The sequence below is a fragment of the Pongo abelii genome, chromosome 2, assembly GCF_028885655.2.
Source record: "Pongo abelii isolate AG06213 chromosome 2, NHGRI_mPonAbe1-v2.0_pri, whole genome shotgun sequence".
NCBI classification, from domain to species: Eukaryota; Metazoa; Chordata; class Mammalia; order Primates; family Hominidae; genus Pongo; species Pongo abelii.
Genome location: NC_085928.1, coordinates 68,641,547 through 68,656,147, shown reverse-complemented (window position 1 = coordinate 68,656,147; position 14,601 = coordinate 68,641,547). Strand labels below are relative to the sequence as shown.

At 46.2% G+C, this 14,601-nt stretch overlaps 2 protein-coding genes across 16 annotated transcripts in view; one reads left to right on the top strand and one right to left on the bottom strand.

Annotated features, from left to right (window-relative positions):
• The window catches only part of FANCD2 (FA complementation group D2), a 71,395-nt gene extending 68,688 nt beyond the window's left edge, over positions 1 to 2,707 (top strand). For all 4 annotated transcript variants that reach the window (XM_063721886.1, XM_024244264.3, XM_063721887.1 and 1 more), the window contains 2 exons: positions 53 to 148; positions 2,509 to 2,707. In XM_063721886.1, the coding sequence (XP_063577956.1) occupies positions 53 to 148; positions 2,509 to 2,583 (171 nt within the window). In that variant the 3' untranslated portion in view covers positions 2,584 to 2,707. The remainder of the gene's footprint in view (positions 1 to 52; positions 149 to 2,508) is intronic.
• A 1,479-nt stretch (positions 2,708 to 4,186) lies between these two features.
• Positions 4,187 to 10,139, bottom strand: FANCD2OS (FANCD2 opposite strand). Of its 12 annotated transcripts, XR_008523676.2 has the most exons (5): positions 9,253 to 10,139; positions 7,665 to 8,125; positions 5,489 to 6,073; positions 4,743 to 4,866; positions 4,187 to 4,373 (listed from the first exon to the last, which is right to left on the bottom strand). XR_008523676.2 is itself a non-coding variant. In XM_054551761.2 (4 exons), exons 2-3 carry the CDS (start codon positions 7,681 to 7,683, stop codon positions 5,532 to 5,534), a joined length of 561 nt encoding a protein of 186 aa, XP_054407736.1. In that variant the 5' UTR covers positions 7,684 to 8,125; positions 9,253 to 10,139; the 3' UTR covers positions 4,187 to 4,376; positions 5,489 to 5,531. The 12 variants fall into 12 exon arrangements, 10 of the variants coding, with proteins under 10 accessions (XP_054407736.1, XP_054407737.1, XP_054407738.1 ...); XR_008523679.2 differs by lacking the exon at positions 7,665 to 8,125; XM_054551761.2 differs by lacking the exon at positions 4,743 to 4,866 and having other exon boundaries at positions 4,187 to 4,376.
• Positions 10,140 to 14,601: the final 4,462 nt, after the last annotated feature.

Here is a 14,601-nt window from a genome sequence, read left to right as displayed (position 1 = left end):
CCCTAAATGTGATCATTATAACCCACCATTTTCTTGGTCCATTCACATTTAGGGTGAAGAGATTAAGTCCCAAAATTCCCAGGAGAGCACAGCAGATGAGAGTGAGGATGACATGTCATCCCAGGCCTCCAAGAGCAAAGCTACTGAGGTATCTGCAAAAGGCACCAGAGTCTGGCACTGATGGTTGCATTTTGTTAATTGTTCTAAGTTGGTGGAGCAGAACTTTGCCTACTTGTGTTTATTGTCAAATGCTTCTATGCCCATTTCCATTCCCTCCATAACAGCTTCTGTGCTTATATAATTTTGTGGGACCCAGAAAAAACAACCACACAACCTTAGAATCGCTCCTGAGTATCTCGAGTTGTGGCATTTGTTATAGAGTTGACAATTCTCTGCATTATAGCCTCTCATTTTCCATGAATTCATATCTGAAACCATTTTAGAAGGGAGAAGTCATCGAAGTATTTTCTGAGTGTTGAGAAGAATGAGTTAAACCATTTAAACACATTTGAAACATACAAAAATAGAAATGTGAAAGCATTTGGTGAAAGCCAAAGCACAGAGTCAGAAGCTGCCACCTTAGAGAACTGAAATAAAAATAGAAGTTCTTATGCTTTTTTGTGGTACAGATGCTTTTGACATTTTAAAGAAAGCTAAATAAAAATGTATACATGGCTGGCGCAGGCTCATGCTTGTAATCCTAGCACTTTGTGAGGCCAAGGTAGGAGGATTGCTTGAGCCTGGGAGCTCAAGGCAAAGCTGCGCAACATAACAAGACCCTATCTCCACAAAAAAATGAAAAATAAACCTGGGTGCAGTGGCTCACACCTGTAATCCCAGCACTTTGGGAGGCCGATGTGGGCTGATCACAAGGTCAGGAGTTCAAGACCAGCCTGGCCAACATAGTGAAACCCCATCTCTACTAAAAATACAAAAATTAGCTGGGCGTGGTGGCACGTGCCTGTAGTCTCAGCTACTTGGGAGGCTGAGGCAGGAGAATCACTTGAACCCGGGAGATGGAGGTTGTGGTGAGCCGAGATCACGCTACTGCACTCCAGCCTGGGCAACAGTGCGAGACTCCGTCTTGAAAAAAAAAAAAAGTGTACATTTATAAAATTTTGTCACAATTCAGGTAGGTTATAGGCACCAAAAAGCTCAGATTTAAGAACCCTGCTGTGGGGCCTCTGTCTGTAATGCAATTTGAGTCTGATCCAGAAAGATCATTTAGTATGAAAAGTCTGGCCTGGTGGGGTGGCTCACACCTGTAATTGTAGCACTTTGTGAGGCTGAGGTGGGAGGACCACTTAAGCCCAGAATTTCAAGACCAGCCCGAGACCCCATCTCTACAGAAAAAATTTTTTTGAGCTAGTCAGGCATGGTGACGCATGCCTGTGGTCCCTGCTACTCAGGAGGCTGAGGTGGGAGGGTTGCTCAAGCCCAGGAGGTGGAGGCTGCAGTGAGCCATCATCACACTCCAGCCTGGATGACAGAGCGAGACCCTGTCTCAAAAAAGTTATTTTATTTACATGGTCCCCAGTTTTATTTGTATAATATACCCCTTCTACTTTTTTCTCAGAGAATTTGAGGCTGACAATATTCTGTTAGTTTGGTATTTTCCCCTAAGCAGATCTCTCATACTAGTATTGTAAGCCAGACAGAACAGAATTTTGTACTGGATTCCTGTTGAGATACACCAGCACAGCACTTCTTTTTTTTGAGACAGAGTCTCCTTCTGTTGCCCAGGCTAGCGTGCAGTGGTGCAGTCTCGGCTCACTGCAATCTGTCTCCTGGGTTCAAGCAATTCTCCTGCCTCAGTCTTCCAAGTAGCTGGGATTACAGGTGCCTGCCACCATGCCTGGCTAGTTTTTGTATATTTAGTAGAGACAGGGTTTCACCATGTTGGCCAGGCTGGTCTCGAACTCCTGACCTCAGATGATCTACCCACCTCAGCCTTCCAAAGTGTTGGGATTACAGGCGTGAGCCACCTTACACTGCCATACCACCACTTGTAATAAATACTTCATTCTATATCGAATGCCCTCTTTGTTCCTATGTCATATACATGCAGTAGAGCTGGAGGACCATGGCTTATTTAAAATTATGCAAATTGGGCCAGGTACAATGGCTCACGCCTGTAATCCCAGCACTTTGGGAGGCTGAGGCAGGCAGATCATCTGAGGTCAGGAGTTTGAGACCAGCCTAGCCAATGTGGCGAAACCCCGTCTCTACCAAAATACAAAAATTAGCCGGATGTGGTGGCGCCTGCCTGTAATCCCAGCTACTTGGGAGGCTGAGGCAGGGGAATCGCTTGAACCCGGGAGGTGGAGGTTGCAGTGAGCTGACATCACGCCACTGCATTCCAGCCTGGTAACAGAGCAAGACTCCCTTAAAAAAAAAAAAGTTTTAACATTGATAATAGTACAGTTGTGTATCCTCTAATTGCTGTATTCCAGAGGTCACCCAGAGCAGTAACCTAAAATACTTATTTATTTATTCTTTGCCCCTTAGGATGGTGAAGAAGACGAAGTAAGTGCTGGAGAAAAGGAGCAAGTTAGTGATGAGAGTTACGATGACTCTGAGTAGACCCCAGATAAATTGTTGCCCGCTTCTGTGTCTCTGCCAGCCTGTGATCATTTTGTGTTAGAGTTTGAAATCCGCTGTTTGCCTTTCTTACTGGAGGGGTCCTTTTTTGTTCCTTTTTTTTTTTTTTAAAAAGATGAGGTCTCGCTGTGTCTCCCAGGCTGGAGTGCAGTGCTGCAATCTCGGCTCACTGCAACCTCCGCCTCCTAGGTTCAAGCGATTCTCCTGCCTCAGCCTCCTGAGTAGCTGGGACTACAGGCACACGCCACCATGCCCAGCTAATTTTTGTATTTTTAGTAGATACGGGGTTTCACCATGTCGGCCAGATGGTCTCGATCTCCTGAACTCATGACCCACCTGCCTCAGCCTCCCAAAGTGCTGGGATTACAGGCATGAGCCACCGCTCCCAGCCATATTTTGTTCTTAAAGTGGGGGCTTTATTAACTTGTGGACATCATGGATTGTCTAACATCATCACAGTCCCTGGCTCAGGATTGTAATGTAGCATTATTTATTGGTTTGAATAAACCCAGCTGTGCTACACTGCAGAGTAAAATCTCTGAGTCATGATTCTGGACTTTGGGAGCTAGTTTTGAAACTCTGATTTATTGTAGAACTTAGGCTTGTACCAATTTTACAAATACTGTTCTAAGTTCTGCCTCAGTTGCCTCATTTATCTTTCTGGATTTGCTTCATTATTCAAGGATTAGGTGGAATTGAATTGAGATTTGTGCAGAGAAATTATGGAGACTGGTGCTAACGGTTCTGCCGATTAAAATCATGTCTCCTATTGTAAGAACCAACTTCATCTGAGATGAGATATATCTGATCTTTCTGGAGGATTGACTTGATCTTGATCTTCTTTCCTTTTTTTTTTTTTTTTTGAGACAGAGTCTCACTCTGTCGCTCAGGCTGAAGTGTAGTGGCACGATCTCAGCTCACTGCAACCTCCACCTCCCAGGTTCAAGCGATTCTCCTGTCTCAGCCTCCTGTGTAGGTGGGACTATAGGCACACACCACCATGCCTGGCTAATCTTTGTATTTTTTAGTAGAGACAGGGTTTCACCATATTGACCAGGCTGGTCTTGAACTCCTGACCTCGTGATCTACTCGCCTCGGCCTCCCAAAGTGGTGCGATTACAGGCGTGAGCCACCATGCCCAGCCAACTTGAACTTCTTGTCAGTGCCCAAAGAAAGTCAAAAGGAATGTTTTGGCTGCTTTTAAAATTTTTTTGATTGGTGTGATAGTATAAGACCAAAAAAAAGCCGGGCGCAGTGGCTCACGCCTGTAATCCCAGCACTTTGGGAGGCTGAGGTGGGTGGATCACGAGGTCGGTAGATCGAGACCATCCTGGCTAACACAGTGAAACCCCGTCTCTACTAAAAAATACAAAAAAATTAGCCAGGCGTGGTGGCGGGCGCCTGTAGTCCCAGCTACTCGGGAGGCTGAGGCAGGAGAATGGTGTGAACCCAGGAGGTGGATGGAGCTTGCAGTGAGCCGAGATCGCGCCACTGCACTCCAGCCTGGGCAACAGAGCGAGACTCCGTCTCAAAAAAAAAAAAAGACCAAAATAAAATAAAATAAAAAAGCAGCATCAAACTCATGTTAACTTTGTATATATAATGTTTATTTCCGTTTTCTGAGTTATACCTAATCTAGTTATAAGAATGCTACAAAGGCCAGGTACGGTCGTTCACCGCTGTAATCCCAACACTTTGGGAGGCCGAGGCCAGGGCATTGCTTGAGTCCAGGAGTTCAAGACCAGCTTGGGCAATGTGGCAAAACTCCATCTCTACTAAAAAAAAAAAAAAATACAAAAATTAATGGCCAGGCGCAGTGGCTCATGCCTGTAATCTCAGCACTTTGGGAGGCTGAGGCGGGCAGATCACCTGAGGTCGGGAGTTCAAGACCAGCCTGACCAGCCTGGAGAAACCCCGTCTGTACTAAAAATACAAAATTAGCTGGGCGTGGTGGCACATGCCTGTAATTCCAGCTACTAGGGAGGCTGAGGCAGGAGAATTGCTTGAACCTGGTAGGCAGAGGTTGCGGTGAGCCAAGATGGCGCCACTGCACTCCAGCCTGGGCAACGAGCAAAACTCCGTCTCAAAAAAAAAAAAAAATAATAATAATACAAAAATTAGCCAGATACGGTGGCCCGCACCTGTAGTCCCAGCTACTCAGGAGGCTGAGGCGGGAGGATCACTTGAGCCTGGGAGTTTGAGGCTGCAGTGAGCCAAGACCATGCTACTGTAGTCCAGCCGTGATGACAGAATGAAACCTTGTCTCTAAAAAACAAAAAAAATGCTACAAAATTACATTAGGAGTACATTTCAGCTAAAATGGAGACTCATGAGTTCCATGTAGCCTACCAGAAAGCCTAGCTTCAGTGCTGCTACCAAGATCTTTCTTGCCAGGCTGCAAGTATTGTTTAATATCAGTATTTCTACCCACTTTTGTACACTCCAGTGGTATTAGGGTGTGGTTAGTTAGGGTTTTTTTCTTATTTTCATTGTTTTGGTCAGAGGAGGTTTTAAACTAATCCTTGACCTATATATAGATTTTTGACATCCCTTGGTACATAGAAATCCATACATCTTTCTCTTCTACACCCCTTTTCCCCCAATTCATTGTGGTTGTAGGTGTTTTTGTGAGTTCACACTAGGCTCATTGGTTTATATCATTTGTTTAACGGTTATCACATGTACATGTCAATGCTAGTTTGATTCTAAATGGTTCAACCTTACAATGGGAATGTTCTTCCTTGTTCTCTATCATTGGTCCTTTTTTGGAGAGGAAGGGATGAAAGGGGCTCCTGAATCATCACTGCTTGAAACAAAAGCAAGATGGCTGGGACAATGTCACAGTTTCATTTACATGGACAGGTTTCTGTAAGCTTCAGGTACATACCAAAGGGCATGGTGTGAAGAAATGGGGATCAAATGAGGACCCTTTACTTGGAGTGCTGCAAGGCAAAGGTGCACTTTTTGTAAGTTGCGTACAGCAAGAGGATAGAGCGCAGCATCTGTTTGCACATAGTCACTGTCATCTGAATCTGAGGCTCCTTCAGTCCAATGGGCCACTGGTGCTCCCTGCTAATGATTTTGCAAAAGGCTGACTTGTCTGAAACTCTGAAAGTCCCGGTCCACTTTGGTGGCTGAGCTGTGATAACTCTGCCAAAGACAGAATCTACTCCACTGAGGCGGATGGGCTGGGGCTTCCTGACCAGTCCTTTGTTGTTCATCGTTCGCAACTCTGATGTGTGGCAGGGTAACTTGGAACTCACTCCAGATTCCAGGAATGGGCTGTCTAGGACTAGAGTGACCTCTTGAAAGCACAGCTGCACTTCAAGGTCGGAAGGTGTGTGTGGGAAGCAGGGGGAGGCCCTGAATGGGTGCTTGGAGGAAGGTGTAGGTGTCGTGTGCCGCAGCCATTGGAAACTCTCATCCAGTGGGGTCCATGGTGACCAGAGCTGGTATCCTGCCATTGACAGTCCTAAAGGAGGGAAATCAGAGCATGGAATTTCCCTGACATGCTTTTCATGAGAGTATGGCCTTTCAAATTCCCATCTCCGTCTCACTATTGACATAAACTTGTTCTATAGTTCCCATGAATAGATTCCAATAGGTGTTAGGATATTAGTAATTCTTTTATTTTTTCTTTTTTAAGACAAGAGTCTCTGTCACTCAGGCTGGAGTGCAGTGGAGCGATCTTGGCTCACTGTATTTTTTTGTAGTGACAAAGTTTTGCCATGTTGGCCAGGCTGGTCTCCAACTCCTGACCTCAGGTGATCCACCCGCCTCGGCCTCCCGAAGTGCTGGGATTACAGGTGTGACCCACTTCACCCAGCCTAGGTATTAGTAATTCTAATAAAGGGAAGTAGGGAATGATTACAAGTATTGATCTGGCAACTGCTATGTGTACTAAAACTTTATATTAAACTTTTTCACAAGCCTTTGGAAGTAGGTCTTAACCCATTTTATAGATGAGGAAATGGATTTGTCTGAAATGAATATAGGTCCACTGTTAGGACCTATGCTGTGTTATTAGCTGCTAATGACAGAATCTATATCTTCTGAGGTGACAGAAGCTTCTGGGACTTCATGATGAAACCTTATTACTTGAGATTAGAAGAAGCTCAGAAAAGTCATGTCTTAAAAATATTTGTGGCTGGACACAGTGGCTCATGCCTATAATCCCAGCACTTTGGGAGGCTGAGGCGGGCGAATCACTTGAGGTCAGAGTTCCAGACCAGCCTGGCCAACATGGTGAAACCGTCTCTACTAAAAATACAAAAATTAGCCGGGCATGGTGGCGCACGCCTGTAGTCCCAGCTACGTGGGGAGGCTGAGGTGTGAGAATTGCTTTAACCCAGGAGGCAGAGGTTGCAGTGAGTCAAGATCGCACCACTGCACTCCAGCCTGGGCGAAAGAGCAAGACTCCATCTAAAAATATATATATATTGTGTGAGGTTCGCGATGTATGAACCCTGTAGTAGCAGCTTCAGCGTCATTTGGAAACTTGTAGAAATGCACATTTTTGGGCCCCACCTCAGACCAACAGGAACAAACTCCACGTGGGACCCAGCAATCTGCATTTATACAAGCCCTCTTGCATAGTCTATTTTGAGAATTTCTTATGCTATTCCTTTCAGACAACTCTAGCTTTCACTATTCATTACTGAGATCATCTCCTGGCCCCAAAGTCCTCTGCATTTTCTAGCACAAGGGAGCAACTTGCAGACCCCTGGGTTATTTATATACCACCTCAGAGGAGCTACACCAGGCTGGGAGGAGAAAACATTTCCAAAGTCCAGTCAAAAAATTGTTAAAGATTTTTGTTTTTCTAGGTGTGGGTGTGTTTTTAAATTTGTTTTTCTGATTTGTTTGTTTTCCATCTATGGGAGACCTACTGGTTCCATAAGACCTTAATTTTCTTTTTCCTTTGAAGATTAAAAAGGGCTGTGAGGATATTGCTAACTCAAAATTTATGCAAGTAAAATTAGAATTTTCCATCATTCTCCTTCAACATTGCCAGTATATAAGAAGTTTTACTAAATTCAGAAGCTAATCTTTTTAGCACCTACCTATTTTGTTAGTGGGCATAGCAGGTCCCTTTTCTTTCTAGCCAAGTGTATTTCTCTGCCCCTTCTTCTCCCACAGAAGATAGCAGCAGATCTCATCCTATCCAGTAATTGCCCCAGAAATACTGTGAAAATTTTGACACCTTCACTGCCGTTTGTGAGATAGAAAAGTTCATTTTAAAAAAAGAAATGTTGGCCGGGCACGGTGGCTCACACCTGTAATCCCAGCACTTTGGGAGGCAGAGGCGGGTGGATCACTTGAGGTCAGGAGTTCAAGACCAGCCTGGCCAACAGGGTAAAACTCCATCTCTACTAAAAATACAAAAATTAGCCAGGCGTGGTGGTGGGTGCCTGTAATCCTGGGTACTCAGGAGGCTGAAGCAGGAGAATCACTTGAACAGAGGTTGCGGTGAGCCGGGATCAAGCCATTGAACTCCAGCTTGGGTGACAGAGGGAGACTCCGTCTCAAAAAAAAAAAAAAAAAACGTTGGTGACATTTCAGACCAGAAGACCTGCTCCTGACAATGGTTAGTGTAGGGGGATTTGTTGATTTTCTCCAACTAGTATGTTTCTCATGATCTATGTCGGCTCTTTGCAAAGTACTAAGTGTTCAAATATCTGGGCTGCCTTAGAATGAGAAAGGGACACCCAAGGGACAATTATCTATCCCAAACACCCCGTGAAAGGCTTCTGGTGCTTGATATCTTGACCTTCAGAGCATGTATCCAAGAGAGGGACTACTGTGGTACACCACCATGGCAAGGTGGGCGAAGGGTATGAATGCTGCCAAGCATATTTTTAATCCCATAATATGGGATTTAAAAAAGTATTTAATCCCAGGATCCTTTTCTTTCTTTCTTTTTTTTTTTTTTTTTTTTTTTTTGAGACAGAGTCTAGCTCTGTCGCCCAGGCTGGAGTGCAGTGGCGCGATCTTAGCTCACTGCAAGCTCCGCCTCCCGGGTTCACGCCATTCTCCTGCCTCAGCCTCCCGTAGCTGGGACTACAGGCGCCCGCCACCACGCCCGGCTAATTTTTTTGTATTTTCAGTAGAGACAGGGTTTCACCGTGTTAGCCAGGATTGTCTCGATCTCCTGACCTCGTGATCCGCCCGCCTCGGCCTCCCAAAGTGCTGGGATTACAGGCGTGAGCCACCGGGCCCGGGCCCCCCGGATCCTTTTCTTGTCACATCTTCTAAGAGGAAATAGAGGTAGAAGTAAAAGTCTTTGTCAAACGTCCAGCCTAGGTCGCGGCGCGGTGGCTCAGGCCTGCAATCGCAGCACTTTGGGAGGCCAAGGCGGGCCGATCACTTGAGGTCAGGAGTCAGCCAAAATATTCGGCAGAACCAACATGGGATGAGAGGGCTTCTAAACCTAGGTCCCTGCACCACTTCGCACAAAGTTTAAAGATGGTTCACCCCATCCCCACCGCCCGGAAGTCACTGCCAACCACTCCAGAAGGGCTTGAACCTACCAAGTCTGCTCAAGCTGCTCAATAGCTCTTGATATGGAACACCTGATTCTCCTGGCCAAAAAGGTTTCCCCTTCACACCCCACTTCCCATTCCAAGGAACCCCATCTCTTGATTTCCCCACCTGGGAAACAGGGCGTTAGCGCCAAAGTGCAGCTGAGGTCCTGAACTCTAAACGGAGATCCCGAGGGTCTGGAGCTGCCGAGAGTGCGAGAGGCTCCCACTCCCCGCCGGAAGAAGGGGCTTGGGCCTCCTGGGTCCCTATCCGGGGGCGGGGAGCAGAAGGTTCTGGCTGAGGCGGACGATGCGGTGGGAACCCGGGCCCAGTCCCACCATCCGGGCCCGGGGCTCACCTGCTGAACTCCGAGGGTCGCACGCTCCAAAGTGGCGGCCGCTGTTCGTGGCGCCTGGCAACCGCCTTTGTGACCCAGGACCGCAGGGCAGCCCGAGCCGCGGCAGGGATGGGGGCTCGAGGCGCCCTGCTGGGAGGCGTCAGGGCCACACTCCCCGCCCCCACCTCATTGGAATGCCTTGTCCAGGACTTGGCCTTCAGGAAGGCTGGTTCGAATCCTGTCCCCTTCATTGTCCTCCTCCCTACCGTGCCACACCTGTGTGCCTTTGATCAAGCCACAGAGGACAGGCAACCCCTACTTCAATGGCCGTGGTCAGAGGCCTCCATAAAAGTCCCAGGACCTGTAGTTAGTGTTAAAAGTTAGTCCCAACTCATCACACTCTGTTCAGTGGGTGCTCAGGCAGAGTGACCCAGAGCTCTGTCAGGTTTTGTTGCTCTATTTGAATGATCCCAATGGCAAAGAAAGAGAATTGATAAATGTTCACCTGTCAAGAGCAGGAGGAAACTCACGTCTTTCCTTGATTTCCTGACAGAAAACCTTTCTCAGCCTTCTGTTAAACCTGAGAGTACCTGTAATCCCAGCTATCTAGGTGGCTGAGACGGGTAGACTGCTTGAGCCCAGGAGTTCAAGACCAGTCTGGGCAACATAGTGAGACGCCTGGCTCAAAAAGAAAACAAAAAAAATCTCAAAAAGAATGATTTTGTCTCATTCTTATAATGCAGAAATACACTTTCGCCATATTAGTGAAGGAGTGATTTGACAACTTTGTAATCATCACTTAAAATAATGACCCTGGATGGCTGAGGGAAGGGAGGAGTCTACCCAGCTGATGTCTGTATTCCCAGTACCTGGCTATTGCAGTGTCTGGCAGTGTGCAGTATTTGTGGGAGGAAGTAACTAATGGCCTACTTGGCCTTCCCTTGTACACCCAGAATTGCCCTTGCATTTTACAAACTATAGAACACACACCACAAATAAGACTTGTCACCTTTTTTCTGTTTTTTTGGGTAAAGCTGATGGAGAAAGACTGAGGGTCTGAGAATAGAGTCAGGCAAGATCTTGATTTAGAAGACACACACCCACTATGTGTGCATGTGCACCTTGTGGAAGAAGAGGTAAGTGGAGAAGAATTTGGAGGGCATGTCAGGTCAGAACATGAAGAGAGAGGCACAGAAAAGTGGGACTTGGAAGAGACACAAATGATTTTGAATTACAAAACTTTTTTCCCCAGTTAGTTCATTTTTATTTCTTTTTTTTTTTTTTTTTGAGACGGAGTCTCACCGTGTCGCCCAGGCTGGAGTGCAGTGGCTCGATCTTGGGTCACTGCAACCTTCACCTCCTGGGTTCAAGCGATTCTCCTGTCTCAGCCTCCCGAGTAGCTGGGATTACAGGCACGCACCACCAGGCCCAGCTAATTTTTGTATTTTTAGTAGAGATCGAGTTTCACCATGTTGGCCAGGCAGGTCTTGAACTCCTGACCTCGTGATCTGCGTGCCTCGGCCTCCCAAAGTGCTGGGATTACAGGCATGAGCCACCACACTGGCTTTATTTCCCTCTTGAATAAAAAAGACTTTTTTTTGAGACAGAGTCTCACTCTGTCACCCAGACTGGAGTGCAGTGGCGTGATCTCGGCTCACTGCAACCTCCGCCTCCCGGGTTCACACCATTCTCCTGCCTCAGCCTCCTGAGTAGCTGAGACTACAGGCGCCCGCCACCATGCCCGGCTAATTTTTTTTGTATTTTTAGTAGAGATGGGATTTCACCATGTTGGGGAGGATGGTCTCGAACTCCTGACCTTGTGATCCGCCCACCTCGGCCTCCCAAAGTGCTGGGATTACAGGCTTGAGCCACTGTGCCCAGCTGACATTTTTATTTTAAAAGAAAACAGTTGTTTTCATTTAGGTTTTAATTGCACAGTGGTTTTTGTTTTTGTTTTGTTTTGTTTTTTAAATGAAAGTCCTCAATGCAAAATTGTATGTTTAAAAATTATTGGATAGATAGGGCTTCATACTGTTATAAGAATTTGGGCTGGGTGCAGTGGCTCACGCCTGTAATCCTAACACTTTGGGAGGCCGAGGTGGGCGGATCACCTGAGGTCACAAGTTCAAGACAAGCCTGGCCAACGTGGTGAAATCCCATCTCTACTAAAAATACAAAAATTAGCCAGGTGTGATGGTGGGTGCCTGTAATCCCAGCTACTCGGGAGGCTGAGGCAGGAGAATTGCTTGAACCCGGGAGGCGGAGGCTGCAGTGAGCCGAGATTGTGCCATTGCACTCCAGCCTGGGCGACAGAGCGATACTTCGTCTGGAAAAAAAAAAAAAAGAATTTGTACAACAGTCCCCTGTGCAGTCTGCCCAGCTCTAAAGGACGTATTCTCAGAAGTGCCATTCACCATCACCTCCAAGTCTGATAGCATGCTCCATATGGAAAACCACAATGTGATCTGTATCATCCAGTGCTCAACATTCTGGTTGCACTGTTCATGGATTCTCATGACAATAGCCACATTTACTCTGCCAAAAGCGGATTCAATGCTTTCAAAGCAGGCAGCAACATTGCTATGGTGCACAAGCTATATCCATCCTTAGATGTCTCAGCACATGTGACATTTATTGTGGCACAGATATGGTGTCACAAAGTGTTAGTAGGAATTTGAAATACTGACTTAACAGGCCCAGCTGTGCCAGTGATGGTCCAAGTGCATATGACTGCAAAGGAGGCTCAAATGGCCAGGTTTAATACAAGTGCTATATTTCTTCGAGCTTTGATTCCACATTGATTCTTATAACTGAAATCATCAATGAGATCCCCAAGTTCCATGAAGTATATGACCAACTCAAAGTGAAGACAGGGGCTGGGCATGGTGGCTCATGCCTGTAATCCCAGCACTTTGGGAGCCTGAGGCAGGCGGATCACTTGAGGTCAGGAATTTGAGACCAGCCTGGTCAACATGGCGAAACCCTGTCTCTACCAAAAAATACAAAAATTAGCCGGGCATGGTGACACATGCCTGTAATCCAAGCTATTCAAGAGGCTGAGGCAGGCAAATTGCTTGAACCCAGGAAGCAGAAGTTACAGTGAGCCGAGATCGCGCCACTGCACTCCAGCCTGGGCAACAGAATGGGACTCTGTCTCAAAAAAAAAAAAAAAAAAAAAAAAGTGAAGACAGGGACCTGGTTTCCCTATGTTAACTGTAGCACTCCTTGTTGCACCAACATTTCCAAAGCTGGCCTCTGCAGCCCTGTGTCACTCATCACAAACAATTCCTAAATGAAGAACTATCGGCCGGGCGCGGTGGCTCACACCTGTAATCCCAGCACTTTGGGAGGCAGAGGTGGGCGGATCACGTGAGGTCGGGAGTTCAAGACCAGCCTGACCCACATGGAGAAACCCCATCTCTACTAAAAATACAAAATTAGCCAGGCTTGGTGGCACATGCCTATAATCCCAGCTACTTGGGAAGGCTGAGGCAGGAGAATCGCTTGAACCTGGGAGGTGGAGGTTGTGGTGAGCCAAGATCACGCCATTGCACTCCAGCCTGGGCAACAAGAGCAAAACTTCGTCTCAAAAAAAAAAAAAAAAAAAAAGAACTATCATGCTAGCAAACTCATAACTAGAGGACTGTCTGACAGCAAGCTCTGTAAAGCATTTAGGAAAAGGCTCCTGAGGTCCAAAGGAACCATCTTCACTCAAGAACAGCATCATATCCTTGAGTCATTTGGAATTACAGGGGAGATTCTGGAACAGGTGTATAGAAAGTCAAGCAAAAGGACAAGACTTGAGTCTGACCTGTCCATGGAAGATGATCATTAAAAAAAATTGTTGGATATAGTTTTCTGCCATCTGCATAGTAAGAAAATATAAACTGATCCTGAGTGCATGCTTTATGAAGAGCTAGGCATTGTGCTTAGTGTTTTATTTATACTTTCTCACATGATCCTCCAACAATCCTAATTCATCAGTGTTGTTATCCTTGAATTATACATAAAGAAACCAAAGCTCAGAGAGGTGAAATGACTTCTGGATGGTAGATTTAAGATTTCAAACCATGGTGCAATACCTTTATTTTTTATTTTATTTTTTTGAGACGAAGTTTCACCCTTGTCACCCAGGCTGTAGTGCAATGGTGCAATCTCGGCTCACCGCACCCTCCGCCTCCCAGGTTCAAGCAATTCTCCTGCCTCAGCCTCCCTAGTAGCTGGGATTACAGGTGCCTGCCACTACCCTCGGCTAATTTTTTTTTTTTTTTTTTTTGTATTTTTAGTAGAGACAGGGTTTCACCATGTTGGCCAGGCTGGTCTCGAACTCCTGACCTCAGATGATCCACCTGCCTCGGCCTCCCAAAGTGCTGGGATTACAGGCATAAGCCACCATGCCCAGCCGATGCAATACCTTTAAAGGAAAAGCAGGTCTATCTGACTTTGTGATATCTAAGCAAAATGCCACTTCAACAGCATCACTTAGGATACAGCGCCTTGAGCAGCAGATAGCCTACTGCATGCTTAGGCTTCCCTAATTCTTTATATCTATTATTTATTTTAGAAATCATTTATATGTAGGCTGGGTGTGGTGGCTCACGCCTGTAATCCCAGCACTTTGGGAGGCCGAGGCAGGTGGATCACCTGAGGTCGGGAGTTCAAGACCAACCTGACCAACATGGAGAAACCCCATCTCTAATAAAAATAGAAAAAAAATTAGCCAGGCGTGGTGGCACATGCCTGTAATCGTAGCTACTCGTGAGGCTGAGGCAGGAGAATCGCTTGAACCCGGGAGGCGGAGGTTGCGGTGAGCCGAGATGGCGCCATTGCACCCAGCCTGGGCAACAAGAGCGAAACTCCGTCTCAAAAAAAAAAAAAAAAAATCATTTATATGTATTCATAGGAAAGCTCAGACAGACTTTAACCTGTTTTCAGAGTGGTATAGTGAAGAGATAATTAAGTCTGGAATCAGCTGGTTAGGGTCTACCTCTTAATCGACTTTGTTACCTTGAACATCAGATTTCTGATTTTTTATTTTCAAATGAGAAACTTCTTCCTGGCTTCCACAGGGTTTGTAAGGGTCCAGTGAGGTAATAGCTATAAAAGCATCTTTATAGGTTATAACATCCTCTACTGGGGTA